Below are 20,503 nucleotides of genomic sequence, written 5' to 3'. Positions count from 1 at the left end.
GTCAGGTTCAGTGTAGTTAATTTTCGCAATAAGTGCTGCAGTACAGCAGAACAAATCGTGTGGAGGAATGAGCTGAATGCCTCCCAACAGCCTGTTTTTTTTTTTTTTTTTATAAACTCCTGTAGAGGCTTTTACTTTGGATCTGAGAACATCACTTTATTCTTCAGATTTTTGCTGCATCATGTTGTAGCATTAGATTTGTTTTTACAATGATATAAAAGCAGTCTCTCCTCAAAGCTTTATCTTTTCCAGCTGCAGCCTTTCAACAAAAACACATATTTTGATCCTGTTTTGACCACCTGGAGATGTCTGTCGACCCTCAAGAAGCATGTTTTTTTTTTTTTAATCAATCGTGCACGTATACTACCAGGTGATGATGTGCGTCTGACTTTCTACATACCTTCCACTGTTCCCTGCCAAAAGGAAGCTGCCTCGCTTGACTTCTCTTCTCATTGAACATGCTGAGTAGAATAATTAGAACACACATCGTGAACTTTCCCGGGTGTCATACAGCTACGTTATTTCTGTCACGGCCGTTGATTCTGACACCTTATGTTCCTTGCACGCCTGTCTATTCAAATTCCCGTCTATTCAACGTCTTCAGAGGGCGAGAGTCACATTTTGATACTGTGGAAGCATAATAAAGCGAATCTGAGAGAACCATTTGCACCAAAACTCAAAAGAGAACACAGCTTCAGAATCTCTTCAGAGGAAAATGAAGAACGTGTGATTTTGACAATGTGACTGCACCTTAAAACAGCACACTAAAATGCTGTTTGTCATTAAGAATTAAAGCCTATGTAAGCTTTTGTTAATGCATGAGGACGTTGAAAAGTTAATCCATGTTTTTTTATCACAAGAATACTGAATGAAGCTCTCTTTGCTGGCTTTCCTAAAAAGTCAATTCATAGATTACAGCGAGTGAGAATTGCTGCTGCTGCAGCTGCTCGACTTTTAACAAACACAAGAAAAAAAAAAAAGGGATGTGGCTCCTGGTTTAAGATATGCTGCGCTGGCTTCCAGTTTGATTTGAAATTCCTTTAACTTGTACATAAAGCTTTGAGAGGCTTAACACACTCACATATCTCTGAATCCCTGTCATGTTAAATCCACTCCATGAACAGAGACCCTCGGCGCCAGACTCCCTAAATATTCTCAAGAGCACTCACAGGAAAATTGGGGAGTGTTTCCATTTCCTATTCTGTTCCACTCCCTGCTCGCATACAGCCATTAGAGGGGGTGAATCAGCAGATATTTTGATTTAATTAGGTTTCGCAGGTGTTCATGATTCCTTATATCTGCCTGCGACACTTTAATTACATTTTACCTTTGTATGACGTCCCACTGAAATGTAAAAACCCATTTTCTGAAAGAGGAGGGTGTAACAGGCAAAATACAAAAAAGGACAGGACACCAGAAGCAGAGTGGTTAATGCTTGCACACCATGTACAGAGGCTTTAGCCCGCCGAGCGGGCGGCCCTGGTTCGAATCCGACCTGTGGCTCCTTTCCCCCATGTCATTCCCCTCTCTCTCTACCTGATTTCTGACTCTATCCACTGTCCTATCGCTACAATAAAGACACAAAAAGCCTCAAAATAAGCTGTAAAATAATACAACACAGAGAGACAACAACAGGTCTCTATCATTTGTAATGCCCTTTAAATTGATTAATGGATCACATGTACACTAACAAAATCATTAAGTGTTCATTTATTTGTATTGCTTTTGGTATGATTAGGTCTCAAATAATGAATAGGGACAAAAAATGTGAGAAAATAGACAGAAAATGTTGGGTAGCACAGATCACTTTTATACCAACAGCTGTGGCTCAGTTGGTAGAGTCTGTCATCTCTTAACCAGAAGGTTGGGGGTGCGATCCCCAGCTCCTGCAGCCACATGTCCAATTGGGCAAGACACTTAACCCCAAATTGCTTGGTAGACGTGAGGTGAATGTGTCTGAATGGGATTAGTTGCTTCTGATTGTTACTTTGCATAGCAACCTTCAGTCTGCCAATCTGTCATGGGTGTGAACGGGTAGGTGTGACCTGAGAGGAAAATTGCTGTGAGTAGTCAGAGTCAGCTCAAATCCATTTACCATTTACTGATACCTCATAGGGGCCCCTTCCCTTGCTATGCATGCAAACACATAAAAGTGCTCCTGATAATGTCACTGATTCACCGTTCTCATTTATTCATATGTGTGTTAAAACAATATGGCTTCAATTTCTGTCGCTTTCATTGGCTGGATGGTTATAAAACACTTGAAATGCTTCAGGATAGCTTGATGGATTATTTCTGGTACAGGTTATCGTTAAAATCTTGGACCCTTCTGCATACGTTTTGTGAATCCTGATCAGTCGTTTGATCAAAGACTCGAGTATGTATCTACAAATGAACCAATGTACCGCAGTGGTAAACAAACAACAAGCTTGCTGTGTTTTGTATGCACAGCTAAAAACTTTGAAAAAAAAACCTCGACAGCTGGAAGGTTTGGCATCCTGACCTTGGTTCCAAAAAATTAAAAGACAATAATTTCATCATCCAGGTCTGTGTCAGTGAAAACAGACAGGAAACAAGTCGGCCATGCTGTGTAGCTCGGCTCTCATTAATTGCATGTTTCCGTCACTCACTCCATTAAATGCAAAAGAGCAGATCATGTTCCGAATTCAAATCCATTCAAAGAGAATGCCGGATAGCATAAGGATGAGCGGACCAATACTGGCCAATCAGCTCCATTAAAGCGGGACTGCCCGACTGTTTTTCCTCTGTTACATCAGAATCGCACGCTCACTTCAAACAAACCGCTGCAGGGTTCACCTGGAAGCTGCCTGAGGCAACCGCTCTCACACCCGGTTTGATTGGCATGTTCTTACCTCCCCAAATGAGCCCCCCCCCCCCTCAAAAAAAAATCAAATAAATAACTTCAGCCTGATTCTCACGCTCTGGTCTGCAAATGCCTGTTGTACATTTTTAAGTTATTCCCTTCCCTATCTCATCACTATTCTCTTCTTTCCTCACTCCCTCTGCTTTTCTGCCTTTCCCTCCCCCACCTCTTTATTTCTCCCCCCGTCTCCGTTTTCTTCTTCCTCTGGATCAGTGCCCACTGTGCCACCAGGAAATGTACAAGTCGAGGCTGTCAACTCCACCACGGTGCGATTTACCTGGAGTGCCCCGAGTCCTCAGTTTATCAATGGAATCAACCAGGGATACAAGGTGAGCAGCCCCTTTCTGTCCACCGGTGCACTCTAGTGGCCGGAGGCAGATTAGCAATCTGTTGGCCAAGTCTCATTATGTTGTCAGATTGATGACTCTAAAAGCTGAAGTCTCTCAATAAATCATGAACCTGACAGATGTTCACAGTTTCATGACGAGTTTACTCCATGAAAGTAAATCTTGGCATCTCTTAGTGTCCTTGGTTGTTTTTCTGGAACTGAAATCTACAAATGGATACATTTGTCTTTTATTGCATCTTTTTTTTTTTCAGCTTTTGGCGTGGGAACCGGGAAGAGCAAATGACATCACCGTGGTAACAGTGCGTCCCAACTTCCAGGACAGTGTCCACGTGGGCTACGTCTCCGGCCTGAAAAGGTTCACAGAATACTACACGTCAGTGCTGTGCTTCACCACCCCTGGAGACGGCCCACGCAGCCCGCCTCAGCGCTCGCGCACCCATGAGGATAGTAAGTGTTCCCATTCAGGATATTATAAAGTTTTTTCAGATAATTACACGTCAGGCTGTTGGTTTAGTGCCTGATTTTTTATTCTTTTTTTTACAGCCCCTGGTGCTGTGGGACACCTCAGCTTCACTGACATCTTGGACACCTCACTAAAAGTCAGCTGGAAGGAGCCGCAGGAGAAAAACGGCGTTCTCACAGGTGACCATTAAAATCTAACTATGTATCATTAACGAGTCCTCTCTGCCTCTACCAATTTAGAAGTCCCCCCAGCATGTGTTGACTAAACGAGAGCTCACTATGTGACACTTCTTCCAGGCTATCGGATCTCCTGGGAGGAGTTCAACAGGACCAATACTCGAGTGACCCATTATTTACCCAACTTAACTCAGGAGTACAAGGTGACAGGGCTCACTGCCTTGACCACTTACACCATCCAGGTGGCAGCCATGACCGCAAAGGGCCAGGGCCTGCTCTCCGCTTCCACCATCTCCTCGGGTGTACCACCAGGTCAGTTGTTAAAATGAGGAGATTAGCTGTTTGACTTTTAGCAGAACATTTATAAGTACTTCCAAGTATCCACTCAAGTGCTGCAGTCTGCCTCCACTGATTTCTACTCCTCTATTTCTGAAAGTGCTGATAATTGGATGTTTTTTTTTTCTTAAGTGTCTCCTCTCATTCCTCCACCGCAGAGCTGCCTGGTCCTCCGACTAATTTAGCTATCTCCAACATTGGCCCTCGCTCAGTCACGCTGCAGTTCAAACCAGGTTATGATGGCAAAACATCCATTTCCCGTTGGCTGGTTGAAGCGCAGGTAAGGCTCATACGTTTTTCTGTCAAGCTTTAAAATGTGTCAGTACCGGTTTGAACGTTTTCAATACCTGTTAATGTATGTTATTTTGCTCTGCTGCTTTACATCTATTTCCCATGTGCATTTCAGATTGGTATAATCGGAGAGAATGAAGAGTGGCTGATGGTTCACCAGATGACTAATGAACCTGATGCTAGATCACTGGAGGTGCTGGACTTGAACCCATATACTTTCTACAGGTAAGCACAGACACACACACACACACACACACACACATAGACACACACATATATACAGGTGAAATGAGGACAAAATCCTGCACAGCATTCTTTAAAAAAAGAAGTGAAAAATCCTCTCTCCTCTAAAGTTATTACTGATTATCTTTGATCTTAAAGAATCAATTAAACTGTTATCTAGGATGTGTTGCTTTCTTAACATTTATCTTCTCTGTTCTCTTCTCATAAGATAAATCATATTCTCTGGCACTATAATGACCCAGTTTTCATTTGCACAGCATTAAAGTTTCATCTAATCTAATCTAAAGTAATCTAATCCTTTCCCGTATCATCATGATTAAACGCCCACCTTTAGACTCGTTTATCCAGCATCAGCTGTTTCTTCCTCGCTCCAGGTTTCGAATGCGTCAGGTAAACATTGTGGGCACCAGTCCGCCGAGCCAGCCCTCCAGGAAGATCGAGACCCTGCAGGCCCCTCCAGACATCTCCCCGGCTAATGTCACGCTGCGCACAGCCAGTGAGACCAGCCTGTGGCTGCGCTGGGTGGTAAGTTTGTCATGAAGCATTGCACACTGGGCCTGAATCAGGGATACAAAGTTATGAAGGTGAAGCAGAGATTTATCCCTGTTGGTTTAGGAATGCATGCTTAGACGCTGTTTGAAATTGCTTTTTTTTTCATATTCATATTCTTTTTTTTCATATTCTTCATATTCAGAAGATAAAATGTGTGCTTAACAACATTTAGACCATTTCATTTTCCCAATCATTTGATTCAATTTTTTACACAATAAAAATTTGAAAAGAAATCACGACTGAGTTGCCTTCAGCTCAAATGACTCCCTATTGGAACACTCAACTCGTCATGTTGGTGAAATGCGTCTTATTTCTGCAAATCTGTCCTTCTCATGCTGTTATGTGATGAATACAGGCGATGGCACTGATAATGTTTAGAAAGCTGCATGCGCTCAATCCTTGATTAGTGCTTCTGTCTGCGTCAGCGTTTGGCCGGTGTACTCTTTGCTGCATCTGTCCATTATCATCGCTTTGCCAGGAAGTGAGAGAGACAGAGGCAGGGTCGTCCTGCAGCTCCTGCAGGATTTAAACAAGTGCGTGTTACCTGGACTTAGCTGCAGAGGAGTGTCAGCTCTGTGGGATGCTGCCCTACGAATCACAGCTAGTTTTTTAAATCTCTGTGTTATGTTGTCAAACTTTGTGGTCCACTTCATGGCCGTTTCACTGATGTCTTTCATCAAGGCCATGTTAAATCTCCTGGTTATGTCACAGAATGAAATGAATACCGATGCATCTTCAAGACCTACAAAATAAAGAGCGACCGTCAGGAAGAAGATTATTCCTTATTCCTTGATTATTTCTAAAGAGTTACTTAATGTGCCTGTCATCACTGCCACAGTTTAGGTATCAGATAAGGCGTTCTTATAAATGTACAGGACAAGATCAGCAAAATAATAAATCATATATCTTTGTCCAAAGGGGGCGCCAAAATCGACAAAACCCAATCACAACCCAATTACAGGAGCTTTAATTTCAAGAACTCTTTGACTTTCATAGAAATAAGCTCAATACATATTTAGGTTAGTGGACTCCTTTGTCAGGCAAGGCCGATAACTGCTTGGGGCCCCAGGCCAGTAGGGGGGCCACTGAGGGACAGACTGACAAACTTTAAACCACAGCAGTGGCTCAAAATGTGCAAAGTTTTCCAATGAGTGGAAAAAATAATGACGTTGAAATTTGAAAGTGACTTTGGTAGGAACAACTAAGGTAGCTTAGGTGTCCAGGTCTGTTGGCTTTGACCAAGTGGTGTGTGCCCTTCTGGGGGTCAGAGGCGTGTCAACTTGTTATCTTAGCTGGCAGGCTGAAAGAGCATGAATAAGCCTGTAGTTACAGTATAAAAACCTTATAACCAGTCAGCTCAGTCCTGGGCAGTGTTACCAAAATAAACATGGTCTCAGTGGGGAACTTGGGATATTAAGAAAATCAGTGTTTACTTTTAGCATTTTTTTGTTCAGACTCTAAAATCGCCACAGGCTCAGATATGAATGTTGGTGTTAGATGCAGCATATAAAACAGATGCACCCAACCCTTTACTTATGCAAAGCTTTGCAAAGCAATAACCATTTTTTATAACGAAATATTAACATTTAAAGGTAGAGTAAGAAGAAATGTTCATTGAGGCTTGTAACCACAACATTCAAATTAGGCCCCTCCTCCTGGGCCCATCGCAGGACTTAAGTGTGGAGGTTAACTTCCTGTACCTACACTGCAAGCTACCTGAGAATAGGCAGATTACATTTGTTGTAATGGAAAAGCATACAATTAAGAAAGCTATGGCAAAAGCTAACCGTTGGTGTTTGTCACCTACCTGTCCAACAGAAAGCAGGCCAACTCCACGTCTGTGGGTGAAAGCCAACCCAAGGTTCACCCTCGTTTTGGAACAACCTTTATCTGTGTGAAGTTTCGCCTCATTTTGATAAAATTTCCTCTTCTTTGCCGCTGTATCCACGTCTTACATATTTGCCGTTTTGAACGGCTAACCACTGAATTGTATCCACTCCTAAACTAACCTGTGCTGTCATTGGCTGGGGGAAACACTTCCACTCCCCACCCAGAAACGAGTCAACCAAAACAACACAACACATCAGGCAGAGGACAGGGTCTCTGTGAAAACAGTTACCACACCTGTATGGAGGCCCATGAGTGATGATTTAGCACCATTACTTTAGTATAGGTCTATATTTTATATTTTTATTTTTTAGGAAAAAGCAACTGACTCTGCATTTAAAGACTATGTGCTCAAACAGATTAAGGGGATGTGCTATTATTGTTTGACAATGGTTACCTTATTTTGTAAAAACCACTCAATACAGAGCTGAAGTGTTGAGAGGGTTCAGCATTTCCTCCCATATTGCTCCTCATCGTCCCTGTCAGTGCCTCTTACCCGCTGTTAAAATCCCTGTAAAGTACAACCTCGCCTCGCTTGTTGCTTCATTATGCGCTCAGTTATGATGTCATTTATATTGATTGTGCTCAAAATGGGTGAGTAAAAAACAAAACAAAACCTCTCAGCCTCTTCCAGAGTGGGAGTACAATGGGAATCCAGATCTGGTTGGCTACCGGGTGCAGTATTCCAAAGCGGGGACTAAAGGCGGAGTTCTTTCCCATGTCATCATGGATCGGTTGGAGAGGGAGTTCACCATCGAGGACCTGGAGGAGTGGACCGAGTATGAGGTCAGAGTTCAGGCCATCAATGGTATCGGATCCGGGCCCCGGAGCCAGCCGGTGCACGGCAGGACGAGGGAGTCAGGTGAGGAAGGAAATATCTGCAAACACTACTTGCCATGATTTATCATTCGGGGGTGTTTGAGGTGTGCTGAGCTCTCTCCTTCAACTCTTTTTTAATTTTTTTGCAGTGCCCTCCAGTGGTCCCGCCAACGTATCCGCCTTCGCCACCACCTCCAGCAGCATTCAGGTGCGGTGGGGGGAAGTCCCAGAGACGGACCGAAACGGACTTATCCTGGGGTACAAGGTCAGGGGTCAACATCCTGCTTATAAAATCTGAAAATGTTATCTATTAATGTTTGTCAAAGTGTTCAATAATTCAATTCTTTTTAAGGCTGAATGTTTTGAAATGGAAACAAATCTCAGTTTTTTTGTCAGTTGTTTCAAAATGTAGCAAAACTTAACTAACTAATGACTACAGGTCATATTTTCACCCAAAAGCTGCTGCAAGGTCAGAGAGAGAGCACTGTCTTAACTTCCCATGTGTGACGCCAATGTCTTTGTACAAATTAGACTGAATGTAGGTGTTTTCTTGCAGTTTTTGGTCATTACAAAAATTATCCAACATTGAGTTTTAAGGTTCCTGTGATATCAAGACAGGTATCAATATTGTCTGATTTTTACTGGGATAGAAACATCCACTCAGCTAAGAAGTGTGTAACTGGTGTTATACAGGTGGTGTATAAGGAGAAAGACTCGGATACGGCCCCCAACTTCTGGGAGGTTGAGGGAAACACGAGCCACAGCGTCCAGCTCAACGGTCTGGGCAAGTACGTCCTGTTCGAGATCCAGGTCCTCGCCTTCACGCGGATAGGAGACGGAAGGAGCAGCACACCTTCCATTTTAGAGAGGACCCTGGATGATGGTAAACAAATTGGTTCTAACTTACCTGCTCAATCTCGTTGTTATCTTTGAGATTGTGTTTGTTTCTACACCAAATTTAAAAAGTTATTTTCCCTGTGCTGAGATCATTTCACTTGTTGAGAATCAATTTGTGATTTGAGAATTTTCTTGTTAAAAGTGTTTTTTCAGCGAATGATTGCAATGTTCCGCCTTATTACTCCTCATCAGAAAAGGAAAAACATCTCACACAGGGTGTTTTTCTTCTTCTCTGTTTGCTCTTAATAATTGAAAAGTGTCCCCGCATTTCAAGATGGATATTTTCCTTGATCATTTTCAGTGTCTTGCTTTAGTTTTTCATTGTGGTCCTTTTATGTGCGACAGTACCCGGCCCACCAGTCGGCATCCTCTTCCCAGAAGTCAGGACCACCTCAGTCAGACTCATCTGGCAGCCTCCTGCACAGCCCAACGGCATCATCCTGGGTGAATACACACACTTTCATCTACGACCTCAGATATTATCATCAGACAAAACTTTAGTGCTGGTCTGGGGGAAGAAAAAAAAGAAAATGTCCTTCAAATTCCTCCATAATATTCGTTTGATCTTGTAGAGCACATGAGTTGTTATCATGGCTCATGCTGTTTATTTTTTATTTTTTTATTTTGTATTGATATGTTTGCCTTTTTCAGCCTATCAGATCACATTCAGGAAGAATTCTTCAAACAGCAATGCCGCCACCGTCGACGTGCTGAGCCCCAGCGCGCGTCAGTACACAGCGACTGGACTGAAGCCAGAAATGGTTTATGTGTTCCGCCTCACTGCTCAAACACGGAAGGGTTGGGGGGAGGCTGCGGAGGCTTTGGTGGTCACAACAGAAAAAAGAGGTAATCATTTTTTTAAATGCAGCTAAAATATTTTATTTAGGGGCTGCCAGGTTAGTGAAGTGAGTGCTTGCACCCCATGTACAAGGGCTGTAGTCCTCAAAGCGGGCGGCACGGGTTGTCATTCCCCAATTTCTCTGTCCCTAATTTCTACTCTATCCGTCTGCACTATCTCTACAATGAAGCCCAAAAACTAATCTAAAAAAAAACATGTTTTATTTTGATAATTCCAAATATTAAAGCTACAGTAAGGAACTTTTGCGATGTGTCAAATTTCTAGACCAACGTGAACAAATGGGGAAGATTGATCTCTTTGCTGGTCTTGTCTTGTCTGTACAGGATTGAGTAGCTCACCATGTATCTTATTTGTGTCCAAATTTAAAAAGCTGTTTTGGCAGCTTCCTGTTTGCATCCCTGTCTGACACCTACCCCGCGGCATGGGGTCATAGAACAATATAAAAATAATCAGGTGTCTCTCTGATGGTCATTAAGCTTGTGTTGGTCATTTAGAAGCGTCACTATCAATTCAGTCGCTGTCATTTCTAGTTCAAAATCTTCCCACAGGAGCTTTAAGTTAAAGACTGGCCACCGCTTGTATTTGTGTTCCTCTGTGTTTCCCCTTCAGCCCGACCCCAACCCACGAGCCGTCCCGTGGTGCCTCAAGAGGAAGTCCAGGCCCGCAGAGTGCTGTTGTCATGGGAACCAGGCAGCGACGGCCTCTCCCCGGTTCGTTACTACACAGTCCAGTACAGAGAGCTGCCAGACAGCAACTGGACCGTCCACTCTGCTTCAGTCAGCCATGAGACACACTCGTACATCGTAGACAGGTAAATGTGAAGGTCCTCTTTTTTATTTCCTTTCAGTGTCAGAGGCTTTTATTATTATTCACACAGTCTGAACATGCTGTAATGAACATGAAAAACACTTCTTATCCCCCCCCCTCACTCTTTATAGGTTAAAGCCTTTCACTTCTTATCAGTTCCGTATAAAAGCCACCAATGACATTGGAGACAGTGAATACAGCCAAGAGAGCGAGGCCATCACTACCCTGCAGGATGGTAAGATCTTAAAATGAGTTAAATCAACTGATTTCTTTATTGAGGTGAACATTTTGGTCACCGTGTGAGCATGCCTTTGTGTCCAATGTTTTGACTTTGGCTTTTTGCAGTGAATACTTTGCATCAACAGTGAGCGTGTTTACTCTCCCACCAGGCTGTTTGAATTATATATCACTCTCCTCAGCCGTGCTCGTGTGCTAACACTTTGCTTATCTCTTCCAGCGCCGGACAAACCCCCCACGATCCTGTCCGTCACACCTCACACCACCACATCTGTACTGGTTCGCTGGCAGGTATTGCCGATCGAGAGCTTGTCACCGATTTCTCGGGCCGGGCCGAACATTTCTTTTTGTGTTGCTTATCTTCTTATTTCGGCACCTTTTTTGTTCTTCGTAGCCTCCCGCTGAGGATCACATCAATGGAGTCCTGTTGGGGTTCAGGGTCCGGTTCCGGGAGTTACACTACGACAGGCTACGCAGCTTCACAGTGCGCACGGTTAACAGCCCCTCTAACAACTGGGCTGATCTCACAGGTGGGTTGACTGTTTTTGTATTATTATTTTTATTTAATAAAATAATTTTTTTATTGGAGAGATAGGACAGTGGATAGAGTTGGAAATCAGGGAGAGAGAGAGTAGGGAATGACATGCGGGAAAAGAACCACAGGCTGGATTCGAACCTGTGCCGCCCGCTTGGAGGACCATAGCCTCCATACATGGTGCACTGCGCCACCAGCGCCCCAGGGTTGACTATTTTTATCGTGTTCTTGCATTTTTTGCAGAAAGTGCTGCTGTTTTAATTCAAGTAGAACATATGCATTTGATGTTATGAACTTTGCTATCTGGTTTTTTTTTTTATTGCTACCCCCTAGCCTTCTGTGCAGATGTTATTAGAATCTGTTCTATAATGCTCTGTACCTCAGCAGCATTGTCAATAAGTGTGACCCCTCACTGTGTTTTCTGAGGATTAAATACATTTACATGGTGATGATGATATTCCTTTAGGAACAACTATGTCTAATCCTATCTTCTTTTTTTTTCCCGATCCTGCCCATTCTCTATCCAAACTCCAGCTCCGTACAGCATCAGGAACCTGAGTGAATCCTCTCTCACCCAATATGAACTGGATAGTAAGTCTTAAACTTCCCTTAAGATTAAGATTTCCTTTATTGATCCCCACAAGGGGAAATTTCTGTTTTTACACTCTGTTAATCATGCAACACACACAGAGGCTGAAATATACACACACATGCACAAACAGGATCCTGTTTGCACTAATGGAGAGATGTCAGGGTGACGGAGCGGTCCATAGCGGGCGCTCCTGAGCTGGTGGTGGGGAGGGGGTTTGGTGCCTTGCTCAAGGGCACCTCTGCAGTGCTCAGGACATGATCTGGCACCTCTCCAGCTACCAGACCAAATTCCAATATTTGGTCCGCACCGGGACTTGAACCGGCAACCCTCCGGTTCCCAACCCAAGTCCCTACAGACTGTGCTACTGTCGCCCTTCTATTCCATTTATCTCCGTCTGTATGCACATGATCTGTTGTATTATACAAAATGTGCCGCTTGCATGATAGTTTACAGTGAGTTCACGCTGCGCCGTCCTCCCACTCAGCCGCATCCGCTGAGGGGCCGCCACCGCCTCTTGTGATGTGTGCGTGACTTTAATCTCTCCAAGCTGCCCTGTCATTATTCCGCTGTGTTTTTTTCTCTGTCTTTTTAATCACTGACAAATCTTCCGCGTGTCCCCACCACAACCCCCATCTTTTCATCAGTTTGCGTTATAAATCCACCCGTTCCTCTTTCTGTGCGTTTTTTTTTTTTTTTTTTTTTTTGTGATGTCGTCTTGCCACAGGCATCACTACGACTGCGTGGTCTCTCCGGAGTAACTTCTTTCGGCTCTTTTTATCCTAACTGTTCTATTACAATGCTGCTGTGGGTTCTTTCCTTGCAGATTTGAGTAAACACAAACGCTACGAGATCCGTCTCAGTGTGTACAACGCTGTGGGAGAGGGTCCCAGCAGTGCACCACAGGAAGTGTTTGTTGGAGAGGCGGGTACGTTTCTTCTCTCACTGTGCAATGCGGGGAATTAGTCAACTAATCTGCATTTCCTGACTCTGAAATGAGTCATATTACATTATAAAAAAGTTCAATATTTTCTTTTACACTCTACCCCATCTAGTCCCAACATCCCCTCCCCAGAGTGTGATGATCCAGTCCTCCACAGCCACACAGCTGGATGTCATGTGGGATCCTCCTCCTCTGGATGCTCAGAATGGGGACATACAGGGATACAAGGTATCGATAATGTCTACTTTTCCTGTGTTGCTGCAAATTAGCTCAACTTACATCATGCCTTTCTTACTTTCATTGGAATAAATGATATACTTTCTGCACCATGAATTCTTTTTACTCTGTTTCTAGATCTATTTCTGGGAGTTTCAGCTCCAGAATGAGACGGAGCGCCTGCGTACTCTGTTCCTGCCCGAGCTGGGCGTGAAGCTCAAAAACCTGACCGGCTACACCACCTACATGATCAGTGTGGCCGCCTTCAATGCTGCAGGGGATGGACCCCGCTCCCTGCCCACCAGAGGGCGCACTCAGCAAGCTGGTGAGTTACTCCTCACTCCAGATGTGAAGAGTGAGGAGACTAAAGTGACATCCAAAAAGACCTGCAGCATTTATTCGGCAGCTAGTACCTTCTGCTGACGCCGTGTTGCATTTCATAGTCTCGGTTTCTGGAGCTCTTTTTTTTTGTCCCCTCTGTCTGACCTCCATTTGTCTCCCTCTGTCGTCTGCACTATGAAATTCTGTCTTATAATTCAACCATATTTTTTTTGGATTGCGCTTCTGCAAAGTAGAATCTCAAGGTGAGTCCTATATTCAGCCACAGAGTATGGTGAGAGATAAGTGAGAGTCTTGATTCACAAAAACTGCAAACTGCAAACTTGGGTTAGTGAAAGCACTGCAGCTTTAAGACTAATAAAATCAGAGCTGCTCCTCCTTGTCAACATTTTTTGGAACATTTTCACTAAAGAGTTTAGTTTCGTCCTGGGAGATATGGCATAAGAGATCAGAGTCTTCTTGGCACCTCCAGCACGAGAAGTCATGGGGGTGGAAGCCTAATGACAGCCGCGGAGAAATGAATACAGAGTGCGGGGGGACACATGTAGATTCGCTTTTTTTTTTTTCTTTTTGGCCGCCGCTGCACAAAGACGTCTGTGTTTACCAGCAAGCGAGAGTCCCTCCTCTGCGGTTTCAGCACAAAAATGGTTTACAGTAGAAATGTCTCTTTTCTTACCCCTTTAAGGCTGTGACATTGGCGAGAGGTACAAAGTGCTGAGAATTAAAAAAAAAAAAAAAAAAACACAGGCAGGAATTTTGGCTCTCTGCTCTACAGGGCACCGGGAAGTGAGCCAACACAAGCTTTTGGGAGTTTTATGCAGAATTTGGGGCGAAAATCCTGACACTTAGCTATATCTGGGTTGGGTCAGCAGGCAGAATAATCGCAGCTCTTGTTCTTCCTTCAAGGTCCCAGAATGATTTTGCACACGCTTGTCCCAGCTTCTACTAATGCTTTCCAATGACTCTGTTGCCAGAACAGTGTAAACACCACAGCACCTGTTCTACATGCACAAAATGTTTTATTGCTCAAGCTCAGATAATACACGACAAAACCGCTTTCACTTTTAATCTCTGTTTCTGTTTCATGCCATCTAGCATTACGTCTTTCCTCTTTTTTTTTAATACTTTCATGAATACATCCAATTGTTTTGCTGCAGACCAGGAGGCCTACCTTGGGGTTTTTCGCTTTGTTACACTTGTCCAATGCTATTTTTACTGCCAGTGAAATTAACTCAAATGTCCTGAGAGTTTGGAGCAAATGGAAGGCACTTTATTAGCCGATGATGTTGTAAATTACCACCGTGACACAAGGAAAACACTCCAGAGGACCTTAAAGAGTGCATAGCATAGATATTGCTAAACTTTCAATTGCTCGCTGAAAGGTGTTATGAATACGTTTAATAATGTTTTGATGTCTTCTAAGTTGTGTGTGTCAAGCTTTGGGCTTCAATTCACCAATTCACTCGACATTCACATGAATATGTACTGTACATCAAAGCTGTTGCACGGCAGCTTTGCAGTTTTAAGTAGGCAGTGCATGAATGAATGAATGAATAATGATAAAAATACTTTATTTGTATAGCACTTTTCAATACAGGTAACAATGTGCTTCACAACAGACAATAAAATCAACAGACAGGCAGTGAAAAAAAAAAAAAACGAGGGACTCACTCTGCAAGTCTGATCTCCTCTGGCGGGCCGTTTTAAAGTCTGGGGGCCCTGACAGCGAAATCCCTGTCCCCTTTTAGTTTTCAGACTGGACTTTGGAACTTCCAGCAGAGCTCTGCAGGAGGATCTCAGACTGTGTCCTGATTCACAAGGGGTTAAAAGCTCAAAATTATAGGAAGAGGTTAGATCATGTTGTTCCTTAAAAGTAATTAAAAAATCTTTAAATTAAGTCTATAATCAACAGGCAGCCAGTGAAGGGTTGCATGAGGGATTTGACCTTGGCTATATTTCTGAGCTGGTAAAAACAGGACTGTACAACCTTCTTCACTTGCAGCTCAAATCAAATGTCCTGATTCATAGCACTGCACTCAAGATAGAATGATTACACTGACAGAAATATATATATATACAGTATGTGCTCCAACACAGCCTCCTAAACTCAAGATGCAATACACATTTAAAATAAACAGAATGCATTTTCTCCAGCTCTTAAACCGGTACATTGCATAATGATTAGATCCTGAGCGCGTGTCTCAGCGTTTTTGTCTCAGCTATGTCATCACCTCTTGTTTCCCTCTCCTTACATTTTAGCGCCGAGCGCTCCCAGCTTCATCCATTTCAGCGAGTTGACCACCACTTCGGTCAACGTGTCCTGGGGAGAGCCCAAGCAGGCCAACGGAATCATCGACGGTTACCGCCTGGTTTATGAGCCCTGCACGCCAGTAGATGGTGAGAAACTTTTGCCTGGAGCCTTATAACTCTGCACATGTCTCGACATTCCTCAGCTGGCGTCCTCTGACACTGATTTACAACCTCTTGCTTAGTTACCATATTCGCTTCTTTTTTTCTAACTCACGCTGCTTAAGCTCATGCTCTAATCTGTTACAGATGAGTTAAGGCCCCGCAGTTACATATATGGCAGAGCTGATAAAAAAAAATATGCTGGAATGCTCTGGTGAGACTTTGCACAGTTTCCTGTCTCTCACTCAGAGAAACATGGCTATTAGCTGGCTAAGTGTGGTTCCCTCGACCAGATTGTCAAGTAATTGGGAGCAGAGGTGGAATGCTGATCTGAGGCTGCTGTGCTCCCTGGGCTTCCCTCTAATGGACCCAGAGCAAAGCCGAGCTGAGCTGTAAAGACAGGCAGTATCAGTCGGTCTATTATAAAAAAAGGTCTTGGTGTCTCTTCCTATCTGGAAATCTCGATTGCTGCTGGAGTTATAGAGCTTTTTTGTGTCATATGCAAAGATGTTTCGTGTGTGTGATAGCCTGTGGGTGTGTCTGTAATGATCCTCTAACTCTGTGGAAGTGAATATGACCGTGTCACACTGTGTCCATCCTGTGCACAAAGCTTGGCTTTTTGGACGCTTGTAGAAAGCAGCATCTAGAGTCTTAGTGTTTTCTGTACAGACTCCTCTCCTCGCACTCCAGGTGTCAGTAAGATAGTGACAGTAGATGTGAAGGGAAGTGCCCCCCTGTGGATGAAGATCAAAGATCTGGCCGATGGCGTCACCTACAGCTTCCGAATCCGGGCCAAAACGCTCACGTATGGCCCGGAGGTGGAGGCGAACATCACTACTGGGCCTGGAGAAGGTGAGGCGGCTGTTTTTTCCAAAAACATTTTGAATCATTTAGAGCACTCGTCCATTTTCATTTTCTCATATCGTTCACCATTTTTTTTTTTGTCTTCTAAAGGAGCACCTGGCCCTCCTGGGGAACCCTTCATTTCTCGGTACGGCTCTGCCCTCACGCTGCACTGGACGAGCGGCGATCAAGGCCGTGCACCCATCACAAGATACGTCATAGAGGCCAGACCCTCCGGTGAGTCACATACTGCAGGTCAACATTTCATAAAAGCTACAGCTTTGTTTTCTTGAAATATGCATTTATTAAAAGTCATCATGTTGCCTTTAGATGAAGGATTGTGGGACATCCTCATCAAAGACATTCCCAAAGAAGTGACATCCTACACGCTCAATCTGGAAATGCTACGAGAAGGCGTCACCTATGACTTTCGAGTAATTGCAGTCAACGACTATGGCTATGGGTCACCCAGCGCCCCCTCCCCTTCTATATCAGGTACTCATACTACATTTAAAAAAAGCTACATTTTGACTAGAAATAAAACTTTGCCTGATTTCTATTTATTAATGTCTCTTCTATGTCCTACGTTCAGCCCAGAAGGTGTCTCCGTTCTATGAGGAGTGGTGGTTCCTGGTCGTGATCGCTCTGGTCGGCCTCATCTTCATTCTCCTCCTTGTTTTCATCCTCATCATCCGAGGCCAGAGCAAGAAATACACCAAAAAGGCCGATTCAGGTATGGAAAACACTTGACTGTGTGCTGTACAAACAGCTCCAGTTCCCTTTTTTCCATTCCTGCAAATTAAGCTCTCCACTAGAATCTGTCAGCCATGTGGACAGCCCTGCTTGAGTTGCATTTCTAAGGATTTCACGTCCAGAGTCTCGCTTGAGAAAGATGGGCGCCTGAAGGCTCAAACAATTAGACAAATGACCCGGATTTCCTGGACATTGTTTGGGTGACAGGGGAAAGATGAGAGTAAAGGTTACCGGTGAAACGGCTGCACAAGGCAGGTGAATAAACATTATTGTTCATGTTGAACTGCAGTGAGAATCAATAGCGGGATAAATGGCTTGGCACCGGTTTAATGCTCAGGTCATTAGTCAGACACAGAGTAATTATGTTACCACAGCACTGTATCAAGAAGCCGATTTTCATGATTGTGAAGTATCCCAGGTGACATCGCTGCTCCTGGAAGCTCTTTATCTCACTTCCTTTCTTCTACATCAATGTTAGTGGACTTCTTGTTGATACTTCACATTAAAGTTGGCAGGTAATCACACAGAGGGCAACTGAGGCTAAGTTTTTCGGTCATGGTCTGATCTGCAGGCTGCGTGGAGGAGCTATTAGAAAAGATGGACAGTTGTGTTTACTGAAGTCTCGTACTGCTGCCTTTTTAGCTTAGTCAGCATTTTAGCATGGTGCCAGGGTTAGCAGGGTCAGTAAGCAGGGCCCGGTGAGAGCAGTGAGGACAAGGGCTGTGTCTGTGTGTGGGGGGGACACAAAGAGGGCCTCTTTAGCCCTCTTAACCCCTCCCCAATTTTCTCAGCCATGAAGCTGATCTGTGCTACTAGCTGTTTGTTTTACTGGTTAAGGTCAGGACTGGACCAACTTGATAGGGATTTTCTTCTTATTAAACTAATATAACTCCAATTCCTAAAAAGTTAGGATGCTAACTGGGATGTTTGCAAAACACTGAAACCCCATATTTAATTAAAAATGGCACAGAGACAACATGTCAAATGTTGAGAGAAAAACTGTATGCCCATTTTGAATTTAATGTTGACAACATGCTTAAAAAAAGTTAGGACAATGGCAACAAAATACTTGCTGGGACATTCACACCCTGATGGCAGATGCTGCTATGTATATGTATTACTGGCCATCAGTAGTAACTAATGCCCTTCATACACATTTATATGCGGCTGACGAGGCAGCAGGAGCAATCTGGGGTTAAGTGACGATCACCGTGTCTATTTGATCCGCCTTGGCACTGTAGTTGTGAGTGACGGCTGGCCTTAGTCGTGAGGGGTACACTTGCTGTACAGATAAGCAGATTTGTCTGTTATTGTGAACGTATGTTGGCATTTAAAAGTCTAGATCCCGAATAAAACATGATCCCACTTTCTTGAAGAAAATCTCTAGGTGCTCTATTCAGACCAATACTGAACTCTTTAGTGATGATCAGTGGATTAAGGAGGAAGAGCATCCAAAGTCTGTGTAAAAAAAAGTTTTTTGTTTTATCTTAAGTTCCAGCAGAGGGGCGATGTGTCAAAACAGTTTTGTTCTGATTAAAGAACTTTGTTAAATTTGCTCAGGAACAGAAGCAGCTGTTTGATCAAAGTCCAAGCTCTGTAACTTAGTTTGTCTGCATTATGTATTTAAATATTCCACCAGACTGAAACTGATCTGACAGAGGATCAAAAAAATCACTTCTTTCATTCCAAAACCCACGCAGTGTCGTCCTCCTACCCCTGTCCAGGCAACCACTCCAACTGCACGGCTCTGCCTCTGACCCACGGAGAGATGGTGCGTCTGGACGAGGGACGTTTCCCGGCACTGGAGCTGAACAACAGACGCCTCTCCGTGAAAAACTCCTTCTGCCGCAAGAACGGCATCTACACACGGTCAGTCCAAGTTACTGTAAACACTCAAACAAACAGTCGTGGTGTTCCCATGAACATCGCGTTCATTTCCTGCATGCTGCAAGGTTCACATCTCAGACATGTTGATGATTGTTGATGCAACTCACAATCGCTGTTGGCTATCCCTATGGAGTTAATGGGGGTGGGGGTCTGATGAGGCAGAACATGACGTAAAAAAAGCAGCATGGAAATGGTGGAGGAGGGCAAAAGAAACCAACTTTATGGTGATAACTTATGCCTTTATATCAATGCTTTGTTTAAGGGCTCACTCACACTAGGCAATCTGTACCGTGCCTCAGCACGCTTCACCCCCAAAGTCCAGTTCATTTGACTAGTGTGAGTGCTCCAATCCGTGCTCAACCATGGTACACTTCCTTGGCCCTGGAAGAGGTGTTTTTCTACACGGTACAGTTCATGCGCGAGCACAAGCACAGGTATAGACAGCGAGAAATCCCGGAGTGTCATGTCTGTATGTATCTGACTAAATGACTCAAAATAAGCCACAAAGTCAGTAAAGTTGCTGTCTTGTTCTCTGTGTTGTTCTCCGATGAGCAGACGTGTACTCGACACCGCGTCCCTTTCACACATTTTTTATTTGTTTTATTTTACTAGTCTGCCTGTCTTGTAAATAAAACATGATTCATGATCATGTGAAGCCATTCATGTGTTGTATTACAGCGTTATGTACAAGAGGTAACCCTGCTCAGGCCCGGTTAGTCCTGGAGCAGTGTGAGTGCAGGCCAGCGGGGGAATGGGGAGGGGGGCTTAAGCACGATTGTATGGGACAACTGGGCCTAGTGTGGCAAATTCACCATAGCAACAAAAAGAGCAGAGAGGAACATACAGGTGACTGGTCACGCACCGGAGGCAGGGTACAACTACCTCACCCCCTCCCACTGACTTGCAGTGGATTTCATTTGATGCGTTGTCACATTGACTTCATACGAAACAATTTACTCGAAGGCTGGCAGGAAAAATTCAAGGTAAGGAGTGAAAAGTTCAGCTGTTCACAGCTCGCAGCTCACCCTGAAGATTTCAGGAAGCTTTGTGCATATGTGAAAAGGGCTTTAGTCTGAGTTTCAACGTGCTGCTTGTGGTAATGTTGTTGTCCTCTTCCCTCATAATAGTCTGAGGCTCTTGAGAGAACAACCCGAACCTCGAGGCGCCCAAGCTGCTGGTTTTGGGCCTC

At 44.0% G+C, this 20,503-nt stretch overlaps 1 protein-coding gene and 1 long non-coding RNA gene across 5 annotated transcripts in view; one reads left to right on the top strand and one right to left on the bottom strand.

Annotated features, from left to right (window-relative positions):
• The window catches only part of sdk2a (sidekick cell adhesion molecule 2a), a 91,678-nt gene that overhangs the window by 64,641 nt on the left and 6,534 nt on the right, over positions 1 to 20,503 (top strand). The window contains exons 18-43 of one of the 4 annotated variants that reach the window (XM_061026579.1): positions 3,098 to 3,213; positions 3,485 to 3,680; positions 3,777 to 3,875; positions 3,993 to 4,184; positions 4,367 to 4,488; positions 4,615 to 4,724; positions 5,117 to 5,267; positions 7,806 to 8,043; positions 8,150 to 8,265; positions 8,694 to 8,883; positions 9,243 to 9,341; positions 9,549 to 9,743; positions 10,366 to 10,567; positions 10,695 to 10,798; positions 11,021 to 11,091; positions 11,195 to 11,330; positions 11,870 to 11,926; positions 12,751 to 12,852; positions 12,980 to 13,095; positions 13,222 to 13,408; positions 15,682 to 15,819; positions 16,522 to 16,683; positions 16,786 to 16,911; positions 17,005 to 17,169; positions 17,267 to 17,407; positions 19,128 to 19,296. In XM_061026579.1, the coding sequence (XP_060882562.1) occupies positions 3,098 to 3,213; positions 3,485 to 3,680; positions 3,777 to 3,875; positions 3,993 to 4,184; positions 4,367 to 4,488; positions 4,615 to 4,724; positions 5,117 to 5,267; positions 7,806 to 8,043; positions 8,150 to 8,265; positions 8,694 to 8,883; positions 9,243 to 9,341; positions 9,549 to 9,743; positions 10,366 to 10,567; positions 10,695 to 10,798; positions 11,021 to 11,091; positions 11,195 to 11,330; positions 11,870 to 11,926; positions 12,751 to 12,852; positions 12,980 to 13,095; positions 13,222 to 13,408; positions 15,682 to 15,819; positions 16,522 to 16,683; positions 16,786 to 16,911; positions 17,005 to 17,169; positions 17,267 to 17,407; positions 19,128 to 19,296 (3,700 nt within the window). Of the gene's footprint in view, positions 1 to 3,097; positions 3,214 to 3,484; positions 3,681 to 3,776; positions 3,876 to 3,992; positions 4,185 to 4,366; positions 4,489 to 4,614; positions 4,725 to 5,116; positions 5,268 to 7,805; positions 8,044 to 8,149; positions 8,266 to 8,693; positions 8,884 to 9,242; positions 9,342 to 9,548; positions 9,744 to 10,365; positions 10,568 to 10,694; positions 10,799 to 11,020; positions 11,092 to 11,194; positions 11,331 to 11,869; positions 11,927 to 12,750; positions 12,853 to 12,979; positions 13,096 to 13,221; positions 13,409 to 15,681; positions 15,820 to 16,500; positions 16,684 to 16,785; positions 16,912 to 17,004; positions 17,170 to 17,266; positions 17,408 to 19,127; positions 19,297 to 20,503 lie in introns of all 4 variants that reach the window. The other 3 variants (XM_061026580.1, XM_061026578.1, XM_061026581.1) reach the window with 3 other exon arrangements.
• LOC132954119 (uncharacterized) lies at positions 1,710 to 15,133 on the bottom strand. Its single transcript, XR_009665715.1, has 3 exons — positions 15,094 to 15,133; positions 5,071 to 5,299; positions 1,710 to 2,045 (listed from the first exon to the last, which is right to left on the bottom strand). It is a non-coding gene; the product is annotated as an uncharacterized LOC132954119 (long non-coding RNA).

This window comes from Labrus mixtus, chromosome 20, assembly GCF_963584025.1.
Source record: "Labrus mixtus chromosome 20, fLabMix1.1, whole genome shotgun sequence".
NCBI lineage: Eukaryota > Metazoa > Chordata > Actinopteri > Labriformes > Labridae > Labrus > Labrus mixtus.
The sequence above is the reverse complement of the archived record's forward strand: the minus strand, read 5'-3'. Positions and strand labels throughout refer to the sequence as shown.